Below are 19,143 nucleotides of genomic sequence, written 5' to 3' on the forward strand. Positions count from 1 at the left end.
ATAAGAGGTGATATTATGAATTCCATTTCCCTCTTAAATGTTATCTTCAGTAATTTAGACTAATATAAGAACTGTTAACCTTCTGTTGTTTTGACAGGTGAATTACATTAAAACATGTTTAATAAAATCACTGTAACAGTATATTTAAGTAGTCACATGTGGTATAAATTAGGGAGGGCTGTTTAGTAATTACAGGAAAACAGATTCCCCAAATGAATCAAAATGATTAACCCTAGCAGACTAGAGTGTAATGGTCTGCTTTATTTGGCAAAGATGTTGAATATTGCCTTAATCTTTGCAAATTTAATGACCATAAAATAATTGACCATAACTTTCTTCAACTTCTTCAAAGTGAACATGCCCAGCAGACCAAAAAATGGCAGAGCATAGGAAGTAAGTGTAAGTTGAGTTCAGTTGCTTATGGGCAGGTGTGACTTCAATCCCGTTCGGCCCATCTGCAGACATGGTAACTTGGAATAGTTCTTGAGAAGCTGTTCGATGGCAACGTGGCGGACATGGAGCTCTGAGGCTAAAGAATCTTTCTCTTGCACTTGGTGGGCTAACTCTTCAAAAACTTCTGTAAAAATTTAAAAGTAATTCTATTTTTAATACACAGAAAGCTAATCTATGATTTATATTTCAAGTACTTAAGCTGAAATGAACACATTGGGCAAGTGTTTGTAATGAAAGTAGTTTGAAACCAAGGAAACAGCTGAGTTTTGATCATCCTAGGAAGTTGTACACGTTGCATAGCCAACTGGAATATGGTGTTCTCCATCAAATGAAACTTGCGAGTCCTAAGCAGTGACCCGGATGCACAGCAGAGATGACAGTTACAATCATCTCTGAGATCCTTTCCTCACATGGAATATACAGGTTCAATGAATTTCTAATATGATTTATGGACAGTAAAGTGCCTGTTAGTACCCAGGTCTGGAACCTCCTCTAAGAGTCTCTGGAATCAGACTACCTGAATTTTTGAATTTTTGTTCTGACTCTTACGTGTCTCAGGCAAGTAACTTAAACTATGTTTTAATTTCCTCTTATGGAATAACCTCAGTAATGAAAGTAAGCACCTCATAGGGTTACTGTGAAGATTAAATAAGATCATACTTGTAAAGTACTTGTCACAGGATAAGTACTTGATAAATGTAAGTTGCTATTATTATGTTATTATCCTGAGAGGCTGTGTGGTCAAGAAAAACCACTACCTTTGGAGTTAAAAGGACAGGAATTAGAATCCATAATCTGTTGCTTACTGAATGCAAGATCTCTGTAAGCAACTGAAGCAACTGTAAGCAACTTAAGGTTTCTGAAGTGCAGTTTCCTCACCTAAATGGGAATTAATTGTAGGGGAAAAAGAAAAAAAGACAATGGGGAATTTGAACACTGTTAACTGTATTAGCATCATACTTGAATGATGTTAACAAACTACTGTTCTGTTTTTAAAAAGATGAGGTTGTGATTGCCTAAAAAAGAATGTTATCTTTTAGAGAAAATTCTAAACTATTACATTTATGGACAACAAAATAAAATATTGTCTGGAATTTGTTCCAAAATAATCCATGCTGGAGGTGGGGGTAGGGGAAGGAAAATGGGTACAAGTAGAGAAGAAGGAAAATTAGCTAGCTGAAATTGGGAAAGAGGGTTTCACTACATTATTCTGACTACGTTTGTGTTTGGAAGAGTTAATAATAACAAAAAAAAAAGGGGGGGCCAATACCACCTGCCTTAAAAATCTGCTAAGGAGCACACCTGTGCAGTGCCTTGTACAACAGTAGGTAGTAAAAACATGTTAGTAAGAGATTTAAGTTGTAGTCTCTGTTTTCACCAGAAAAAGAAGAATCTACTTCACCAGCAGGTCACAGAGAAGACTAAGAAAAATTCTTTTTGCTCTGGAAACTCTAAGAGGATCATTTCTAAATTTAAATGCAAATAATGCTAATAAGGGATTTTCTGTATCAAAACTGGCACATGTAAAAAGTACTGACATGAGTCTTTACCCTGTATTTGCTGTTGGAGCTCTGCATTCAGTTGCTTTACCTCACCAAGAGTCATCGAATTCACTGAAACATGAAAATACATTCATTACTACCATGACAACCTGGGAAAATAAGTTATCTACACCATCAACACAACATCCTATTTAAAAAAAGTATCTGCACTTATTTCTGAACATGACATTTAACAGGACCCTAGGATTCATTCATTAACTCCTAAAGTGCTGGGTTTTCAAATTCTGCCCACAATTCACAACCAGTCTATTTCACAACTGGTCTATTTCCACCTGAAATAAAAGGTTCACTGAAAATTCTTAGCATTAGGTCCAGTGGGTTCTGATATTTCTCATGCTGTTTCAGTTTTTAAAAAGGGCTAGTTACTACCCATTGAGTTGACTTTGCTAAAGCGCCACACGCTTCATGATGTGTAGCTTGAAAAAGACTAACGTACTATGAAAACAGTTTGAAAATCAATTTATCTAGCTATATGTTGTTAAGTCACTAAGTTGTGTCTGACTCTTTTGTGACCCGATAGACTGCAACCCACCAGGTTCTTCTGTCCATGGAATTCTCCAGCCAAGAATACTGGAGTAGGTTGCCATTTCCTACTCTAGGGGATCTTCCCATCCCAGGAACTGACTTCGTCTCCTGAATTGGCAGGCGACTCTTTACCACTGAGCCATCAGGGGAGCACCGTCAACTGGAGATAACTCAGATGTAGAATCAAGGAGTTATATAAAAATATACCCAAGGGCCCTTCTAGCCCTAAGATCACTTGATTCTAAGGTAATTAAAATTAACTCCGCTCCTGTGTGTTTTTGAAGAAATAGATGCAGACTGAATGAGTCACTTTTTCCAGGTGCCCACGTTACCTTTAGCCTTTGGTAAAATGTCAGATTTCTGCTTTTGAAATACCAGCCCCAATTAGTCTTGTAGGGATTAGCAACATAACAGTGTGTGTTTGTCAATGGTGGAGGCTCTGCTTCTAAACTATATGAACCCTGAACTTTCTAATTCCCAATCTGTTGATTCCGTTCTGTTAATCATTTGAAATGGCAAAACAAATGATGGGACTGTAGAATTCCAGTGGTTTTAGGACATACTAAGGAATATTCCAAAGAAATGATGGCATTTTTGCTAGGGTGAACCTGTCATTTAAATGCTAAATTAACCAAATCTGTACTTCCACAGCAAAATTCTTGACACATCACATATATAAAACATTAAAAAAATAAAAAAGAACCAAAAGAACTCCAGTCTTTACCCCTTTTCCCTATACTTACATTCCTCTCTGCTGTAATGTGGATGCTGGGTCTGGACATGAGCCTCTGGACCAGAGATTGTCTTTTCCTTTTTCTGTTCCCGGTTGTGACTATGAGGCCACAGTACACTATTATGGCATAAAGTGGCACCCGAATCTTGTAACACAGCAAGCCCAAAGTTTGTGTTCTCCTTCTGCTCCAACATTTGCTGTGTACAGTTTGAGAGGCCACCTGCATTTCCTTCTATCCACTTTGCAGAGTACTTTGGTACTGGAGAGTCAAACTGTGGGAGTAACTTTTTATCTGGCTTATGCCTGAAGTTAAACAGGTGATGCTGGGGGGTTTTAGAACATTCGGAGTCTGAATCCAGATCCTTATTTTGTGCATATTGTACAATCCAATTTATCTTCTTACTCAAAATAGTTTTAACTTCTTCATAAGTACTTTTTGAAAGCTTAGATCGAGGACAATCCTGGTTTGCAATCAAATGATATTTTTCAAAGCAGTCTTTATGGCCCCTTAACGATTTGGTGTGCAGGAGATCAGATTTTGGTATTCCTAAAGAAAAAAAAAGAAGTAAGACTTGACACAATTTTGTTTTTTATAAGCTGCATTAAAAAATACAAATCTTAGTAAAATACCGAGTCACTGATTAATTTGCAAATTAGTGGAAAAATGCTAAAGAATATTAATATTAATAATATACATGTATATATTACAATAATGATATAGCCTAATAATTTATGCTTCAGTTTAACTATATATTCAATAAATTCTGAATAGCAGAAATATTAAATTCTTATGAATAGCAAAGCCTTTCTTAAGGACTTAATGATTCAATTTCAACCTCAGTCCAGAGGCATGTTATTGCATAATATTAAAAAATACCACTGAACCAGCAATCTATACTTACAGAATCTTGACCTGTACATTATAAAGCTTTCTTCACTAGCTCTCCTGAAGTTACACATTTGTAAAAATTTTTGTTATAGGTTTAATAAGAGAAATGCTTCACAATTTTTTCCCTAACAAAAAAACATAGTAAATCATGATTTAAAATTAACTTATATTTTTACTGGGGAAAGATAAACCAGAATCAGAAAAATATACATTAATAAAAGCCTCAAAAAGTCAATGAACTGTCTCGACTTTTTCAAGTAAGAAAATAAAAACATCTAAAATGTTTTTACATGTTTAATACTTACTAAAACTTTATCAAGATAATTTTATCTCTAGAAGAAATGCACTACACACAATTCTTATTCTCAGAGCAACAAATTCTCAGAGCTACCAAGATACAATAGCCAATATAATTCTTCAACTCACAAATGTTCATTACGTACCACAAATCATGGAAAATCTTACACATTTACATTTCCAGCTTTTTAGTAGAGCTCAAGTATGCTATCTCTATTGTTTTTTAAAAGAGAGAATACATTTTCAAATATACAACATACTTTGAAATATAGAATACATTGATACATTTTTGTAAGTTCAAACCATTTAAAATAAAACAGCAGTGCTTTCATATTGAAGGTGAACATGGGATGTGGAATGGAAAATTAACGCCTGCAAGAATTAACCAGTCTAAACTGCTTAGCTTTGAAAACAGGAAGCTGAGAGCCACTCAGGTGTTAGTTTAAAAAAGAAGTTTTAACTGACTCATCAGAAAACATTACATTCCGTATTCATCCCTTGTTTTAAAAGCTGAAGTTGTAATAATTTTATTCACTGACTTGCAAACCCTGGCCAATACTAAGATAGTGATGTATTTGTATTTTAACAGTATTAAATCAGGTGCAAAATACTCACAAATTCTAACTTGTTCTAAAACATCACATCAGCCAATAGTGGGTCCTGCCAAAACCAGTACTAACTGGGCTGTCAGTTCCCTCACAAGTAAGCTATGGGGGTACCCCTCTTAAATACTAACAGTCTAATTAAGTAGACGTGCCTCACCAGGTAAACTCAACTATCTCAGTCTTGTTTCTTCCACCGAGTGTAAAAACCAAACTTAAAACAACTGCATACACATTTTATTTACCCCTTTGGTGCCTGTGCTGCAATTGTGTGTGTATATACTTTTTACCAGTTATTGTCTAGTTAGGTCAAATTTCCTGCAAAATTAAAATATTCAAGCACAAAACTTCAAAGCTCTATTTGACAACACTGTGTATGCCTTCGAAACCTTAACATAAAAAGGAAGTGCACAAATCTTGATTAGAAAGAAACCATTAAAAGTATTTTATAATATTATGTATGTTTTAATATAAGTAAGACAAAAAGGTAGTTAGTATCAATTACAGATAAAATAAATACTTCCATTCTGCTGTTTGATTCTAATACTGATTGCTAGGCAGAGAGAACCTGAAGCTCGCTTATTTTACTAGCTTTGGGAAATTCTTTAAAGAGCTTTCTTACTCTCTTAGGGCTCACTGCCAACAGATAGCTGGCCAATCCCTGAAACCATAAATGGGCTCATTCTCAGTCCACTGCCACAGCACTAATCTATGTAGCCATGGGTTAGCTGAATCCAAACCTTGTAAATTCTATTTCTCCTCCTCCGTCCATGGGATTTTCCAGGCAAGAGTACTGGAGTCGGGTGCCATTGCCTTCTCCCTCCCTTACTATATATGAAAGGAAATCCTTCTGTGTATAAAAAGGATTCTAAACTAGGCTATGTGCGTTCACGCTAAGTTGCTTCAGTCGTGTCTGCCTCTTTGTGACCCCAAGGACCATAGCCTGTCAGGCTACTCTGTCCATGGGATTCTTCGGGCAAGAATACAAGAGTGGGTTGCCATGCTCTCCTCCTGGGGATCTTCCCGACCCAGAGATTGAACCCATGTCTCTTATGTCTCTTGCATTGGCAGGTGGGTTCTTTACCACTGGTGCCACCTGGGAAGCCAAAAGAAAGTCATTATTCTTTGCTGCTAGTTTTTTTTTTGGTTTTAAAAATTTATTTGGAATGTTCAGAAGTTGTATTAAAAAAAAAGACAAAAAAATGAAACAACAAATTTCCCAATGTGCCCCAGAGCTTTAATAAGTCAATATAATAAATGTTTATTTGAAGAATAATGTGGGCTTTTAAAGTTAATGATTTTTTTTAATCCAATCTTTCTTCTCAGTAATTTATGTAATAGAACTTTTTGTTCTCCAGAAATAATATTTTAAGTTTTACTTAAATCCCCACCCAAATGAATGTTTGGAGCCCAGTAAACACATAATTATATGCATACTGGTAATCAGCTGAGATGAAAAGCAAGTCAGAGAACAACAATATTCAATTTACTATGAAAATATGTAAATGTGCATTTCAGATTCAGACACTCAAGTGAAAAATCCCCTATAAAAGACAAAAAAATGTCATGACAGGAAGAGTTCTGAATGTGGGAGTATTTCTACTTAGATGTCTCATGTGCTTATTCGCTCAGTCATGTCCAACTCTGTGATCTCATGGACTGGAGCCTGCCAGGCTCCTCTGTCCATGGAATGCTCCAGGCAAGGATACTGGGGCAGGCTGCCATGCCCCTAGAGGTCCCAACTGCTCCTTACATTCACCCTGCCTCTTCCTCCATTCTTGCACCCACACCCAATCCCCCTCCTGAGTCTGGCACACCCAACTGCTCAAGGAAGAAATCTGGGTGTCCTCTTTGACAGTTCCTCCTTGCTCCCCATCCCAGATGTTTTACTGTCCACCTTGCTAGACTTCTTCACCCTAAAATCTAGCATATTTAATATTCCTTCACTCCATTACCACTCCCACTACGTTATTTGGGTCTTCATCACCATCCCCTCTCTAGTTCTTCCTTCCTCTAAGAAGCCTTTTCTAACCAGTTACATCTTAGCTAATGGCACCAGATTTTAAAATTGCTTGTTCACTGGCCTTTATCTCCTGCTAAATGTAAATTCTGTGAGAAAGAGCACCATCTGTATTATGTACATCCTTATTATCATAGTGCCTAGCACATAGCAAGTACTCAAGAAAAAGTCATTACATGAATAAAGGAAAATTAAAATTGTATTTAAAAAGCAAACCTAAAACTTATTACCAATTATTATTTGAGGTCTACTGCAATGAAGTTTTGCCCATCTGCAAGGTAACTAGGCTGTGCAGTTTTGCAGGCTCTCAGAAGTTAACTGGGCTTCCCAGGTGGCACAGTGGTAAAGAACTCGCCTGCCAATGCGGGAGACCCAAGTTCAATTCCTGGGTTGGGAAGATCCCCAGGAGGAGGAAATGGCAACCCGCTCCAGTATTCTTGCCTGGGAAATCCCATGGACAGAGAAGCCTTGTGTGTTATAGTCCATGGGGTTACAAAGAGTTGGATATGACTGAGCGAACACACACACACACAGAAGTTAATTAAAGACATCTTCCAGTGAAGTTACTCCTACATTTGGTTTAATATGACATTAATCCCAAGAACTGATGAGTGGCACTGATATATAGAGATGCATTCCACTGGCATCATTCAATCTGCCAAATAAAATCAGGAACTTGTACTCAATTACTTATTTTTATTATAAATATACATACTGTGAATATACAAGGCTGTTTTATGTAAACTGTAGCTCATTCATCCAGATCTGTATCTATATCTTCTTTAGCTCACTAAAAATTTAGCCCTCTCAATTTGTATCAACAATATATGTGTCATTTTATAAATTCCTGAAGTGATTTTATTTTTTTCACCTCATCAGTTTGAATTAATATAAGAGAAACAACCACTGTTATTATCAGAGATCCCAGTGAGTTTTCCAATTGACTTTATAAATTTTAATTGCATTTACAAGTGTTAACAGCTCTGAGCACTAATTTGTTTCTTCAGAAGCTTTTCAAAGGAAATGAATCTAAATGCAATTAAATGAGTTGGTACTTTTCAGAAACTGAGTTACAAGTAATTTCCAAACCAGTTTCACAAAAACTGTACTACAACTTCCTAATAAAACTGAGGACCAATATAATTGACAACCTGCTGCTGCTGCTAAGTCGTTTCAGTCGTGTCCGACTCTGTGCAACCCCATAGATGGCAGCCCACCAGGCTCCCCCATCCCTGGGATTCTCCAGGCAAGAACACTGGAGTGGGTTGCCATTTCCTTCTCCAATGCATGAAAGTGAAAAGTGAAAGTGAAGTCGCTTAGATGTGTCCGACTCTTAGCAACCCCATGGACTGCAGCCTACCAGGCTCCTCTGTCCATGGGATTTTCCAGGCAAACTGACATCCTAAGTATTAGGAAAACTTTAAAACTTATCACACAGATGGCTACGTAACTTTGGGTCTTGAGTTCCTGATTAGTAGAGAACCAAGACCTTACTTGGCAACCATAATTGACAATATTTTGGAAATTTATTTAGGTGGACATTTCTGCATGAACAGAGGTATTTTAAAAACTTAAGCTGTTTCTATTCAATAGTTTTCTTTATAACATCTTTCCCCACTTCCATTTCTGATTCTGTTATACCATTCTCACATACTTTGAAAACCCTCCCACTAACCCATCTGCCATGCTATCCCCATTTCTATTCTTTAAGTTCCTTTCTAGGATCAATTTGCTTTAAGAAAACTTGGTTAAAGCCATAAAGGGCAAAAGCCACTCAAATGTAGACCTTCTCGTTTGCTTATCATTGTCACCCTTTTAAAATGAAGATGTTTCCATGCATATATTTAATATGTTTATTGTAGTAACAGTTTGTCCTCTCACAAGATGATACTCCAAATGGCACTAAAAAACAGCCACAGAACCCCAAACACTTAAGTTTTACGACATGTCCCATCACCTTCTGCTTTTCCCTTTTAGCCTCTTGAAGATCTTATTTATGGGTTGGTGGTAATTAGAGAAGCAAAGCAATCTTTTCCTGCTGGTTCCCCAGCTGGTCCTATCAAACAGTACCATCTCTCAGCCGACTACACTGATGTTACATGCCTTATTTTCACAGGTTCTCGACTCCTATCATCTGACTGCCATATGCATATTTACTCTGCAATTAGTCTTCCTTCTGAATGTGACTGCTATATTTCATTTCTCAGTCAAAGGACTGGCTTCATATAATTTGGTATTCCATAGGTTGAGCAAATATAATACAACCAACTGTTGGATGTAAAGCTGTAATACCTGTTATCATATCAGCAGGAGACTGGAAAGCTCTAAGGGAGTAAGCATTTTAACTTTTACTACAGCTTCAAAATAAAAAAATAAAAAATTAGAGAACTGGCAGTATTGGTTTTCCAAATGGTGGGTTTGTGTATTCTTTCTTAATTTTAAAGTAAAGCAAGATAATTTAGTTATGATTCAAGTTTCAGGTTAACAGGCTGTGAAGAAATTTTAAGCACACTGCCTCCAGACATAACCAACATTTGTGCAACAATTCACAGTACTGCTTCAAAATCTTTTTTTATGGAGGCTCACATTTGCCCAGCATAAAGAGTTTTCCAAGAGTTAAGGTGTTTCTTCTTGTGATGATCTTACCCTGGTTGCTAGGAATGGGAGAACAAGCATCTACATGATTATGTGTTGCCCATATTAAGCGATGTTTATGTACATCTTTGTTGTTCCATCATGTCCGACTATTTGTGACCCCATGAACTGCAGCATGCCAGGCTTCCTTGTCCTTGACTATCTCCTTGCTCAAACTCATGTCCATTAAGTCAATGATGCCATCCAACCATCTCTCCTCTTGCCCTCAAATCTTTTCCAGCATCAAGGTCTTTTCCAATGAGTCAGCTCTTTGCATCAGGTGGCCAAAGTATTGGAGCTTCATTCTTCCAATAAATATTCAGGACTGCTTTCCCTTTAGGACTGACTGCTTTGATATCTTTGCAGTCCAAGGGACTCTCGAAAGTGTTCTCCAGCACCGCAATTCAAAAGCATCAATTCTTTGGTGCTCAGCTTTCTTTATGGTTCAACTCTCACATCCATACATGACTACTGGAAAAATCATAGCTTTAACTATATAGACCTTTGTCAGCAGAGTGATGTCTCTGGTTTTTATTTTTTAATATGCTGTCTAGGTTTGTCATAGCTTTTCTTCCAAGAAGCAAGTGTCTTTAATTCACGGTGGCAGTCACGGTCCGCAGTGATTGTGGAGCCCAAGAAAATAAAGTCTGTCACTGTTTCCACTTTTTCAGTAAGTGTTAATTGTAAAGATGGGAGCAAACAGCTAAACTCTATTGAAGAAAGAAGGAAAGGAAGGAGCTGTTATGCCTTTGTTTCTGAGGACCAGGTTTCCATTTCTGAAAAAAGGAATAGAGGAAAAGTTGGGCCTTCCCTGATGGCTCAGATGCTAAAGAATCTGCCTACAATGCAGGAGACCCAGGTTTGATCCCTGGGTCAGGAAGACTCCCTGGAAAAGGGAATGGCTACCCACTCCAGTATTCTTGTTTGAAGAATTCCATGGACAGAGGAACCTGGTGGGCTATAGTCCATGGGGTCGTAAAGAGTCAGATATGACTGAGTGACTAACACTTTTCACTTTTCTGGAAGTAGAGGTGGCATGCCCACAGCTTGAAGTCTGGATCCATACTGTAGCAAGTTCTGTTTAGCCTATAAATGTTTTTTAAAAATTTAGATTCACTTACAGTTTTCGATTTCTTGGTTTCCCTTAAAAACAAAATCAGAAGATCTGACAGCAAATGGCTAGTAATGAGAAGCAGCTACTGCCTGAAAATTGGGCAACTGCTCTTCAACAGTCCTTATCTTTCCCTTTGGGAGTGTGCAGGTACTTGTGACTTATCCAGCGGCAAGCACAGCCATGCTGGTTAGTGATTCTCACACTGCACCAAGACTCTGTAATGATGTAGGTCTGGATTGCTTCTGCATAGGTAATGGCTGGACACCCTAAGTGACCAGGCTCCTCTGCATTTGATGATCAAGCAGCAGCCAAGCCATGATTCAAGAAGAGTGATCACCTTTAGATCTACTGCCAGTCACAGGAAAGCAGTGGGAGGACGCTCAGATTATCTAGGCTCTTACTAACGAAAGGCAGATTAGCCTGAAGGTGGGAAGCGAGGATGAATAGCTGGGGCACCTACTTCCTTAAATCTGCAACAGGACAAGCTTCTACCTCTTGGAAAATTTTATCAGTTGTGCTCTGTGCCCAGTGGGTTCTGTGGTTAACAGTGCTCCATTCCCCTCCCCCTCACATCACTTAAGAGTCTGTCGTGTTCAAATACCCAACATACAGTTTAAAGGAACAGGGAATTGCTTATCTCTGCCTTGGAAACAGATGGAATTATTGGAAACTGTACTAAGCCAATACACCGATGGGCTCAGCAACTTGCTTTTCCAAATTTTGAGAATCATTGCCTTAAAGAAAGATATACCAACAGGAGGTCTGTGGACAGCATATTTCAGTTTAGGAGATGTTTATGACAAAGGTTTTTGGGTGTGCGAAGAGAAGGATTGAGCAGTTAGTCAAAGCAGCTTATAATCCAATAAATGAATTATAAGGGCAAATTTCAATCAGCAAAGAGTTCAGAAGGTTGATGTTAAAAGGCAAACCTCAACCTCAAATAACCAAGGAAGCCACAGTAGAACTGAATTCTTGTAATGATGGATGTATAAACTGCAAATAATTTATCAAAAAGAAAACCTTTCTCAGTGAATTTTACTTTTTCATCGTAACAGTTGGGAAACTGGAGAAACACACCTACATAACAACTGTTTATTACTAACTGGGTACAAAAAATAACAAGCTACACTCAATCCTGCTCTCAAATTTAGTTACCTATTTTAACGAGAAAGGTCCACTAGAACTCTCTGTGACAGTGGACGTGCTCTCGCTCTGTGCTATATACAGTACGATAGCCACTAGCCTTATGTGGCTACCAGGCATGTGAAATGTAGCAAGTATGACCAAGGAACTATGTTTTACTTTTAACTTTAATTAACTTAAATTTAAATCACTACCTTGTGGCTAGGTTACCAAATTGGACAGGGTAGCTTGTCCATAGATAACTGATGAAGTACAAGGGTATTTGGAAAAAGAATACGAATGGAAGTTATCCATCTTTAGGATACTAAGCTCACAGTAGCACAGAATATAAAAAGCTAAAACTGCTTTTCTAGCACATTAAAAATACTATGTTTAGACTATAATTGTTAAGTGGCACAAAGAATTAAAAGTTATAAAAACTTGTAAATAACCCAGTTGACCTAAGTAACCTTCTACTTATTCCATTTTTCTAAGTAAAACTTTCCCCCAAATAGGCAAAGTCAAAAAGATACACATTACTTAAACAAAAGGTAAGTCTAGAAAAAAGGCATTCATAATACATGGATGAACGAGGATAAACCATTATGAAAAAGGAAATTTATGAGTTCAAAAGTAAGAAATGTGATAGCTATGTGAACTCTGCCCTTTATCTCCTGAACTGCTGTCTGCCTAGTTAAGGTTTTGCCTGATTTATTTTCTTACAAATAAGAAAAACAAAATAAAAGCTGTCCTGCAGCTATTTATAAAACATGTTTTATATCTCAACTTCTTTGCATATATCTGAATCATTGTTCCTGAAATTTTAGTTGACTATTCCTTATATAATGCTTTACAGCAGCATCTAATAGAGATTTACTAGCAAGTGAATTTGAAGTCATTTATAATTCAATTACTACTATAGGTAGTAAATGGTAAAAATTAAAACTGATGGGAAAGCCATTTGATTAAACAAACTAAAGATTTTTCAAAAAGGCAATAATTGATGAATCATACTAAAAAATGCTAAAAAAGATTGTGACTATGTACTATAATTGAATCACAGCATTTCTAGAGTAAAAGGAACTTTGATTTACAGAAAGGGTTTGGAGAGCTAGTGTCCAATAAAATCGTTCCATGATGAAACAATTATAAAAATTACAGTCCAATGCAGTGCAACCTTTTTTATCCATTAATATGAAAAAGATGTTTCTGATATATTAAATTAAAAGACCAGTTATAAATGGTATATATAGCCTGATTTCATTTTTAAACACAATTTACCATGTATACATGCATACTCTACTGCAGAAAATAATTTATAAAACACCAAAAATATTAAGAGATTATTGGTAGATATGTGGGATTGTAAATCTTAAAATTCTTTTTGTTTCCTGTATTTTGATTTTTCTGTAATAGTTTGTTTTTTCAATGAAAATAAAAAGAGATGGAAAGAGAGCAATTTCATTTCAATGAGAGAAAATCTTTCATCATTTAAATACTGAGAATTTAAAACATTTTTTAAAAAGCCTATAAAGAAATATTTTGGTTTGGGAAAGAAAATAGTGTGTCTTAGTGCAAGACAAATCAGGTTTTAAGTTATATACTGTATGTTCCAATGTACTAAGTAAAACAAAAAAATTATACTGGAATGATAAAAGATACACAGTCCTAAAATATCCCAACATTCTGAATATTTTTAAGGTTGAAAATTTCCTTAGGCTAACAATGTATCTAGCAAAGGATAACTTTCAAATCAAAGATTCCCCTCCTCCGAAGTCAGATTATAACCACTGCATAGTTTTATCTGGAAATCCTTGTTGGAGACCCAAAGACTTGAAAGGCACTGAGGGAAAAAGACACTGACGTGTGAACACAATTCGTATTGTTGAAAGAAACTGGGGAAAGGATTAGCTTTGATTGTTGCTGTTTAATTGCTCAGTCTTGTCCTAGTCTTTGTGACCCTATGGACAGTACGAGGCCAGGCTCCTCTGTCCAGGGCATTTCCCAGGCAAGAATACTGGAGTGGGCTGCCATTTCCTTCTCCAGGAGTTCTTCCCAGGGACTGCACCCACATCTTCTGCTTGGCAGGCAGATTCTTTTACCACTGAGCCACTGAGCAGGGCAGCTGCTACATGAGGGAAATTACAGGGGCTAGAGCAGAAAAATCTACTGAAAACCAAATCATAAAAAGATAAACTCAGGGGACTTCCCCAGTGGTCCAGGGGCTAAGACTCTGCACTCCCAATGCAGGGAGCCCAGGTTCTACCCCCGGTCAGGAAACTAGATCCCACATGTTGCAGCTAAGAGTTTGGATGAAGCAACTAAGACCCAGTGCAGCCAAAACTGAGGATAAAGTCAGACTTCAATGTATGTAAAACACTGAATTATTTTGGCAATGGAAGAGTTGTTCAATACACAAATGAGTCAGAATAATCTTTTCAGAAGACTTCATCTTTTCAGATGAGATGAAAACAAAACACTTCTATATTTTAATTTAAATCAACATGAACAGTTGCACCACATGCTGCTGATGTATTTACCAAAGAGCTCCTACACTTATTATCTTTTTGTGATCTTTGAAGTGGCCCTGTGAACACTGGCAACAGTGTAATTTATCACTTCTATTTAATATCAATACAGGTTGCTGCTGCTAAGTCACTTCAGTTGTGTCCGACTCTGTGCGACCTCATAGACAGCAGCCCACCAGGCTCCCCCGTCCCTGGGATTCTCCAGGCAAGAACACTGGAGTGGGTTGCCATTTCCTTCTCCAATGCATGAAGTGAAAAGTGAAAGTGAAGTCGCCCAGTCATGTCCAGCTCTTCGAGACCCCATGGAGGCAGGTGCATACTAGGAGGAAGGTGAAGTCAATTGTGTTTAAGACACAGGGAACTAAATAAACAAAGTATGGAAGTGAGAAAGAAATGGAGGAAACTAGAGGAAGGGAGAGACAGTGGGCATGGATGATTGGCTTGTAGAGTGCCTTTGAAGAGGTAATAAAGGTAGCCAGTTAAGTAGATACCTGGTCATGAAATGTTTCATGTGTCATGTTAGGCAGTTAACAGTCTAACCAGAAGAAAATGGTAAGGAATCAGTGAGGAGTTCTAAGAAAATTAATGGCATATCAGATTAGCACTTTAAAGACCCTTCTGGTGATACTGAGAGAACTAGGGGTGTGGGGTAGTGACGGGGATGGGGGATCAAGTCTATAAACCTGACTAAGCGGGTCTTGAGGTGGTACTGTAAGAAGGAATAAAAGGCATACAGCTCGAAAAGCAGAGCTTACGTAAGATTTCAGCCACAACCCATCACCTCAACTGCACAACTTTACATGGAAAGTCCTGAAGAAACTGGAACCATTCATTCGCAGGGCAGTTTTTCAAAGTTTGGTCCCGAGACCACCTGCTTAAGAGTCAGCTGGGATTCCTGGTAAAATGCAAATTCTGGTACTCAACTGTAGATCTATTGAAACACAATCTCTGGGGTATTGGGCCTGGAATTCCATGTGAACCAAAGATGAAGGAAATAAAAACACATGTGTATATGGAAATAAGGAGATAAATTTAGTCTGAGAAACTTAAATTCAAGATACCTGTGCTGTCGTTCACTCAGTCATGTCTGACCCTTTGCTATCCCATGGACTGTAACATGCTAGGCTTCCCTGTCCTTCACCATCTCCTGGAGTTTGCTCAAACTTATGTCCACTGAGTCGGTGATGCCATCCAACCATCTCATCCTCTGTTGCCCCCTTCTCTACCTGCCTTCAGTCTTTTCCAGCATCAGGGTCTTTACTAATGAGTTGGCTCTTTGCATCAGGAGGCCAAAGCATTGGAGCTTTAGATTCATCAGTCCTTCCAATGAATATTTAGGGTTGACTTCTTTTAGGATTGACTGGTTTGATCTCCTCGCTAAACAAGGGACTCTCAAGAATCTTCTCCAACACTACAGTTCAAAAGCATCAGTTCTTCAGGACTCAGCTTTCTTTATGGTCCAACTCTCACATCCATTGGAGAAGGCAATGGCAACCCACTCCAGTACTCTTACCTGGAGAATCCCATGGGCAGAGGAGCCTGGTAGGCTGCAGTCCATGGGCTCGCTAAGAGTCGGACACGACTGAGCAACTTCACTTTCACTTTTCACTTTCATGCATTGGAGAAGGCAATGGCAACCCACTCCAGTACTCTTGCCTGGAGAATCCCAGGGACGGGGGAGCCTGGTGGGCTACCATCTATGGGGTCGCACAGAGTCGGACACGACTGAAGCAACTTAGCAGCAGCAGCAGCAGCTCACATCCATACATGACTACTGGAAAAACCACAGCTTTGACTATATGGACCTTTGTAGGCAAAGTAACATCTCTGCTTTTTAATATGCTGTCTAGGTCTGTCACTGCTTTTCTGCCAAGGAGCAAGTGTCTTTCAGCATCTAAAACACCTGTAGAATATCTAAATGGAGAAGCCCAGAAGGTGGCTGGATAAATAGGTCTGGCATTTAAAAGAAAATTGGCCTATGATATGTTTATGGAGTTCCATTAGCTCATAAAGGTATAGCTGAAGCTCATGCAATGAAAGAAACAGATAGTGAAATATGAGAAGAAAAGAAAAACAAGGACAGAATTCAACAAAATAGTATTTCAGGGATCTGCAATAGCTAATGAACTAAAGAAGAAGAAAAGAGGGCAGAAATAAGAGGCCAGAGCTATTTTAACAGAGAACCCAAGGAGCTGAGTGTTTCAAAGAAGAGGGAAATGTTAAATGTCAGATTTTGAAAATGGCAAGGACATGAAACTCTTTATTGTATTGACAGCTAGGAAGTCACTGGTGAAAGCAAAAGAGGAGGCCAATTACAGGGGCATTGAAGAGGAGGTAGGGAGGAAGGACAGAGGAGACACTGAATGGACACTGCTCTTGCGAGAACTAGCTTAAGGGACAGAGAGGAAAGCTTTCCCCCTTGGTTTTTTTTCTTATAAATACAGGAGACAGGAGCATTTCCGCCATTCTAATCATCTTTTCGGTCAATCTGCCAGGTTACGGAGAAGATAACTGTAAGTATGCAAGATGATGTGTCATTATACGATAAAACAAATGAAGGCAAGAATAAATGAAGAGTGGGTGGTAGAAAAGAGAGACAGGGTGTAAGAAACATGAAATTAAATTATGCTTTAATTAGTCTCGACTGAGAATTGTGATATTTTAATTTCTTTCCTCAGATACTTATGACTGCTATTTCATTTGGTTAGCAAATACACTGGTAATCAAAAACTAAGTTTTCTTAAGAACTGTCTTATACATTACATAGGAATTATTATACTGTATTTGTTCTACTTTGTAGTATAAATACAGCCAAAATGTTGACTGACATTGAACTGAACTTGATTGTTGACATACTGAAATTATTCCAATGAGTCAAAGTAACATGGTCAAGGTTATGAAGGATACTTTAATACCACCAGACTTCCTCTATGTGTGAACTCTGTTTTCACAACAGACTAGCAATTATCATTTGCTAAATTAATGGCAGATATTATTTCATCAGTTATTGTGAGTTTTAGATATTGAAGATGTCATTCAAGTGTATTTGAATAGCACTCTGGTGGTTGGAAGGCGCTTTTACTATTAAATTTAATCTCCATTTCATGTAGGAAATGAACACTAAGTGTGAATTTTAATAAGGTAATACATGGAAAAATATAACGGCGACTGAATTTATTCTTCATAAAAGGCAAATGTCTCTATATTGCCTTCTAATATATCATATAACTTATTCTTGTTAACTGTATTATCCTTAGCTACCAAGCAATTGCTGGCACACAGCAGTTGCTTAATTAATATTTACTGAATGAATGTGTATAAAAATCTCTATGAACATAGCTTTGAGATTCAGATTTTCATGGGTGCCACAAACCATTATTTTGCCTTGCTGTTATACAGCTGAGACAGTAATGCCAAAACGCTAACTGAAATAGATACACTAGTTTAAAATTATTTGTAAGCAGTCACTGTTTTCCCTTATTACAAACTATAAATCCAAGGCTCAGTGTTTAATGGGCTTATTCCCTTTATCAAAATCCTAATAGATGGTGTGCCAAACTGGATTAGAATGATTTAAATTCATTCTAACTAGAACTATAAGTGACAGCATTTTGATAATTCTGCAATGTTACTTGGCCACTTGGATTTCAATTACTTGTTACATTTTCCATGTTAACACCTTATTTGAAATTCACAATTAGTGTTACTATTCTTTACAAGGTAGAAATTAAGGTGCTGGAAAAGTACCTTTGAACATCTAAAGTGCTATATAAAGTTATGCTGTCTTACCACCTACTTCTTCTCTTTCTAGGAAGTATTCCAGGCTCACCTACCAAAGGAGATAGTGTGTAATTCCAGGATTGGTGCTGATAATTTCACTTTAGTTTGTACTGTCTGCCTCCACTTACTCAGAACCTATTCCCCCTTGAGGGAGGCTAATCAGGCTAAGCACTGTTACTTGAATGGCTGGAAGGAAGGAGAGCAGTGTCAGAACACTGCCTCATGACGAGCTGACACCTGTACGATTCCGTAGCAAATGTCAGTCTACAGTTCAGCTTCCTCATGTCTTCTGGGCAGCAAGACTGTCATGTGTGTGTCTCTTCTTCCCAGCCCTTCCCTCTTCTCTGATGATCTAATCTATGTGCTGTGAAGACTATATTTTCTTGACAGACTATTTAAGTTACAAACTATATGGAGACTGTATCATCCTACTGTCTTCGGTCATGAAAAATGTCTCCTTTTGGATATTCCACCAAATGTATATTAATTAAACAGCATCACAAGTAGAAATAGCTTTTAAAAAGCAAGCACTTCTTGGGACCCAAATTTTCTTCCTTGCTTGAACATTCACATTGGTGTAATTCATCTGTAACTTTGCCTAGAAGTTATTTAGTATCTCTGAGATTTCTTAAGAGTTCATGTAATTTTCGTTGGAAGCAGAAATGATTTAGGCACTTGGACTTTTGGGATCAGGTTTGGACTTCCAAGCGGTGTGATTCTAGATTAGCTTCCCAGACTCTCTCCTTATCGCCCTCATTTATCAAATTGGGATAACCTAGCACCTATCTCATATAGCTGTATTAAGAATGAAATAATGCATGTGGAACACAGAATAGCTGATAAATACCTATTATTTAGATAAGTCACTTACCTAAAAGTGTAAA

General features: G+C 37.7%; 1 protein-coding gene across 4 annotated transcripts in view; it reads right to left on the reverse strand.

The window, feature by feature from the left end:
- Positions 1-241: 241 nt before the first annotated feature.
- The window catches only part of C1H21orf91 (chromosome 1 C21orf91 homolog), a 29,340-nt gene continuing 10,438 nt past the window's right edge, over positions 242-19,143 (reverse strand). For 3 of the 4 annotated variants that reach the window (XM_086322107.1, XM_086322100.1, XM_086322117.1), the window contains 3 exons: positions 3,284-3,820; positions 2,004-2,066; positions 242-577 (listed from right to left, as the gene is read on the reverse strand). In XM_086322107.1, the coding sequence (XP_086178233.1) occupies positions 411-577; positions 2,004-2,066; positions 3,284-3,820 (767 nt within the window). In that variant the 3' untranslated portion in view covers positions 242-410. The remainder of the gene's footprint in view (positions 578-2,003; positions 2,067-3,283; positions 3,821-19,143) is intronic. The other variant, XM_086322111.1, reaches the window with a different exon arrangement.

The sequence above is a fragment of the Bos grunniens genome, chromosome 1 (genome assembly GCF_055505025.1).
Source record: "Bos grunniens cultivar Pamir isolate PY7600 chromosome 1, Bosgru_T2T1.0, whole genome shotgun sequence".
Classification (NCBI taxonomy): Eukaryota; Metazoa; Chordata; class Mammalia; order Artiodactyla; family Bovidae; genus Bos; species Bos grunniens.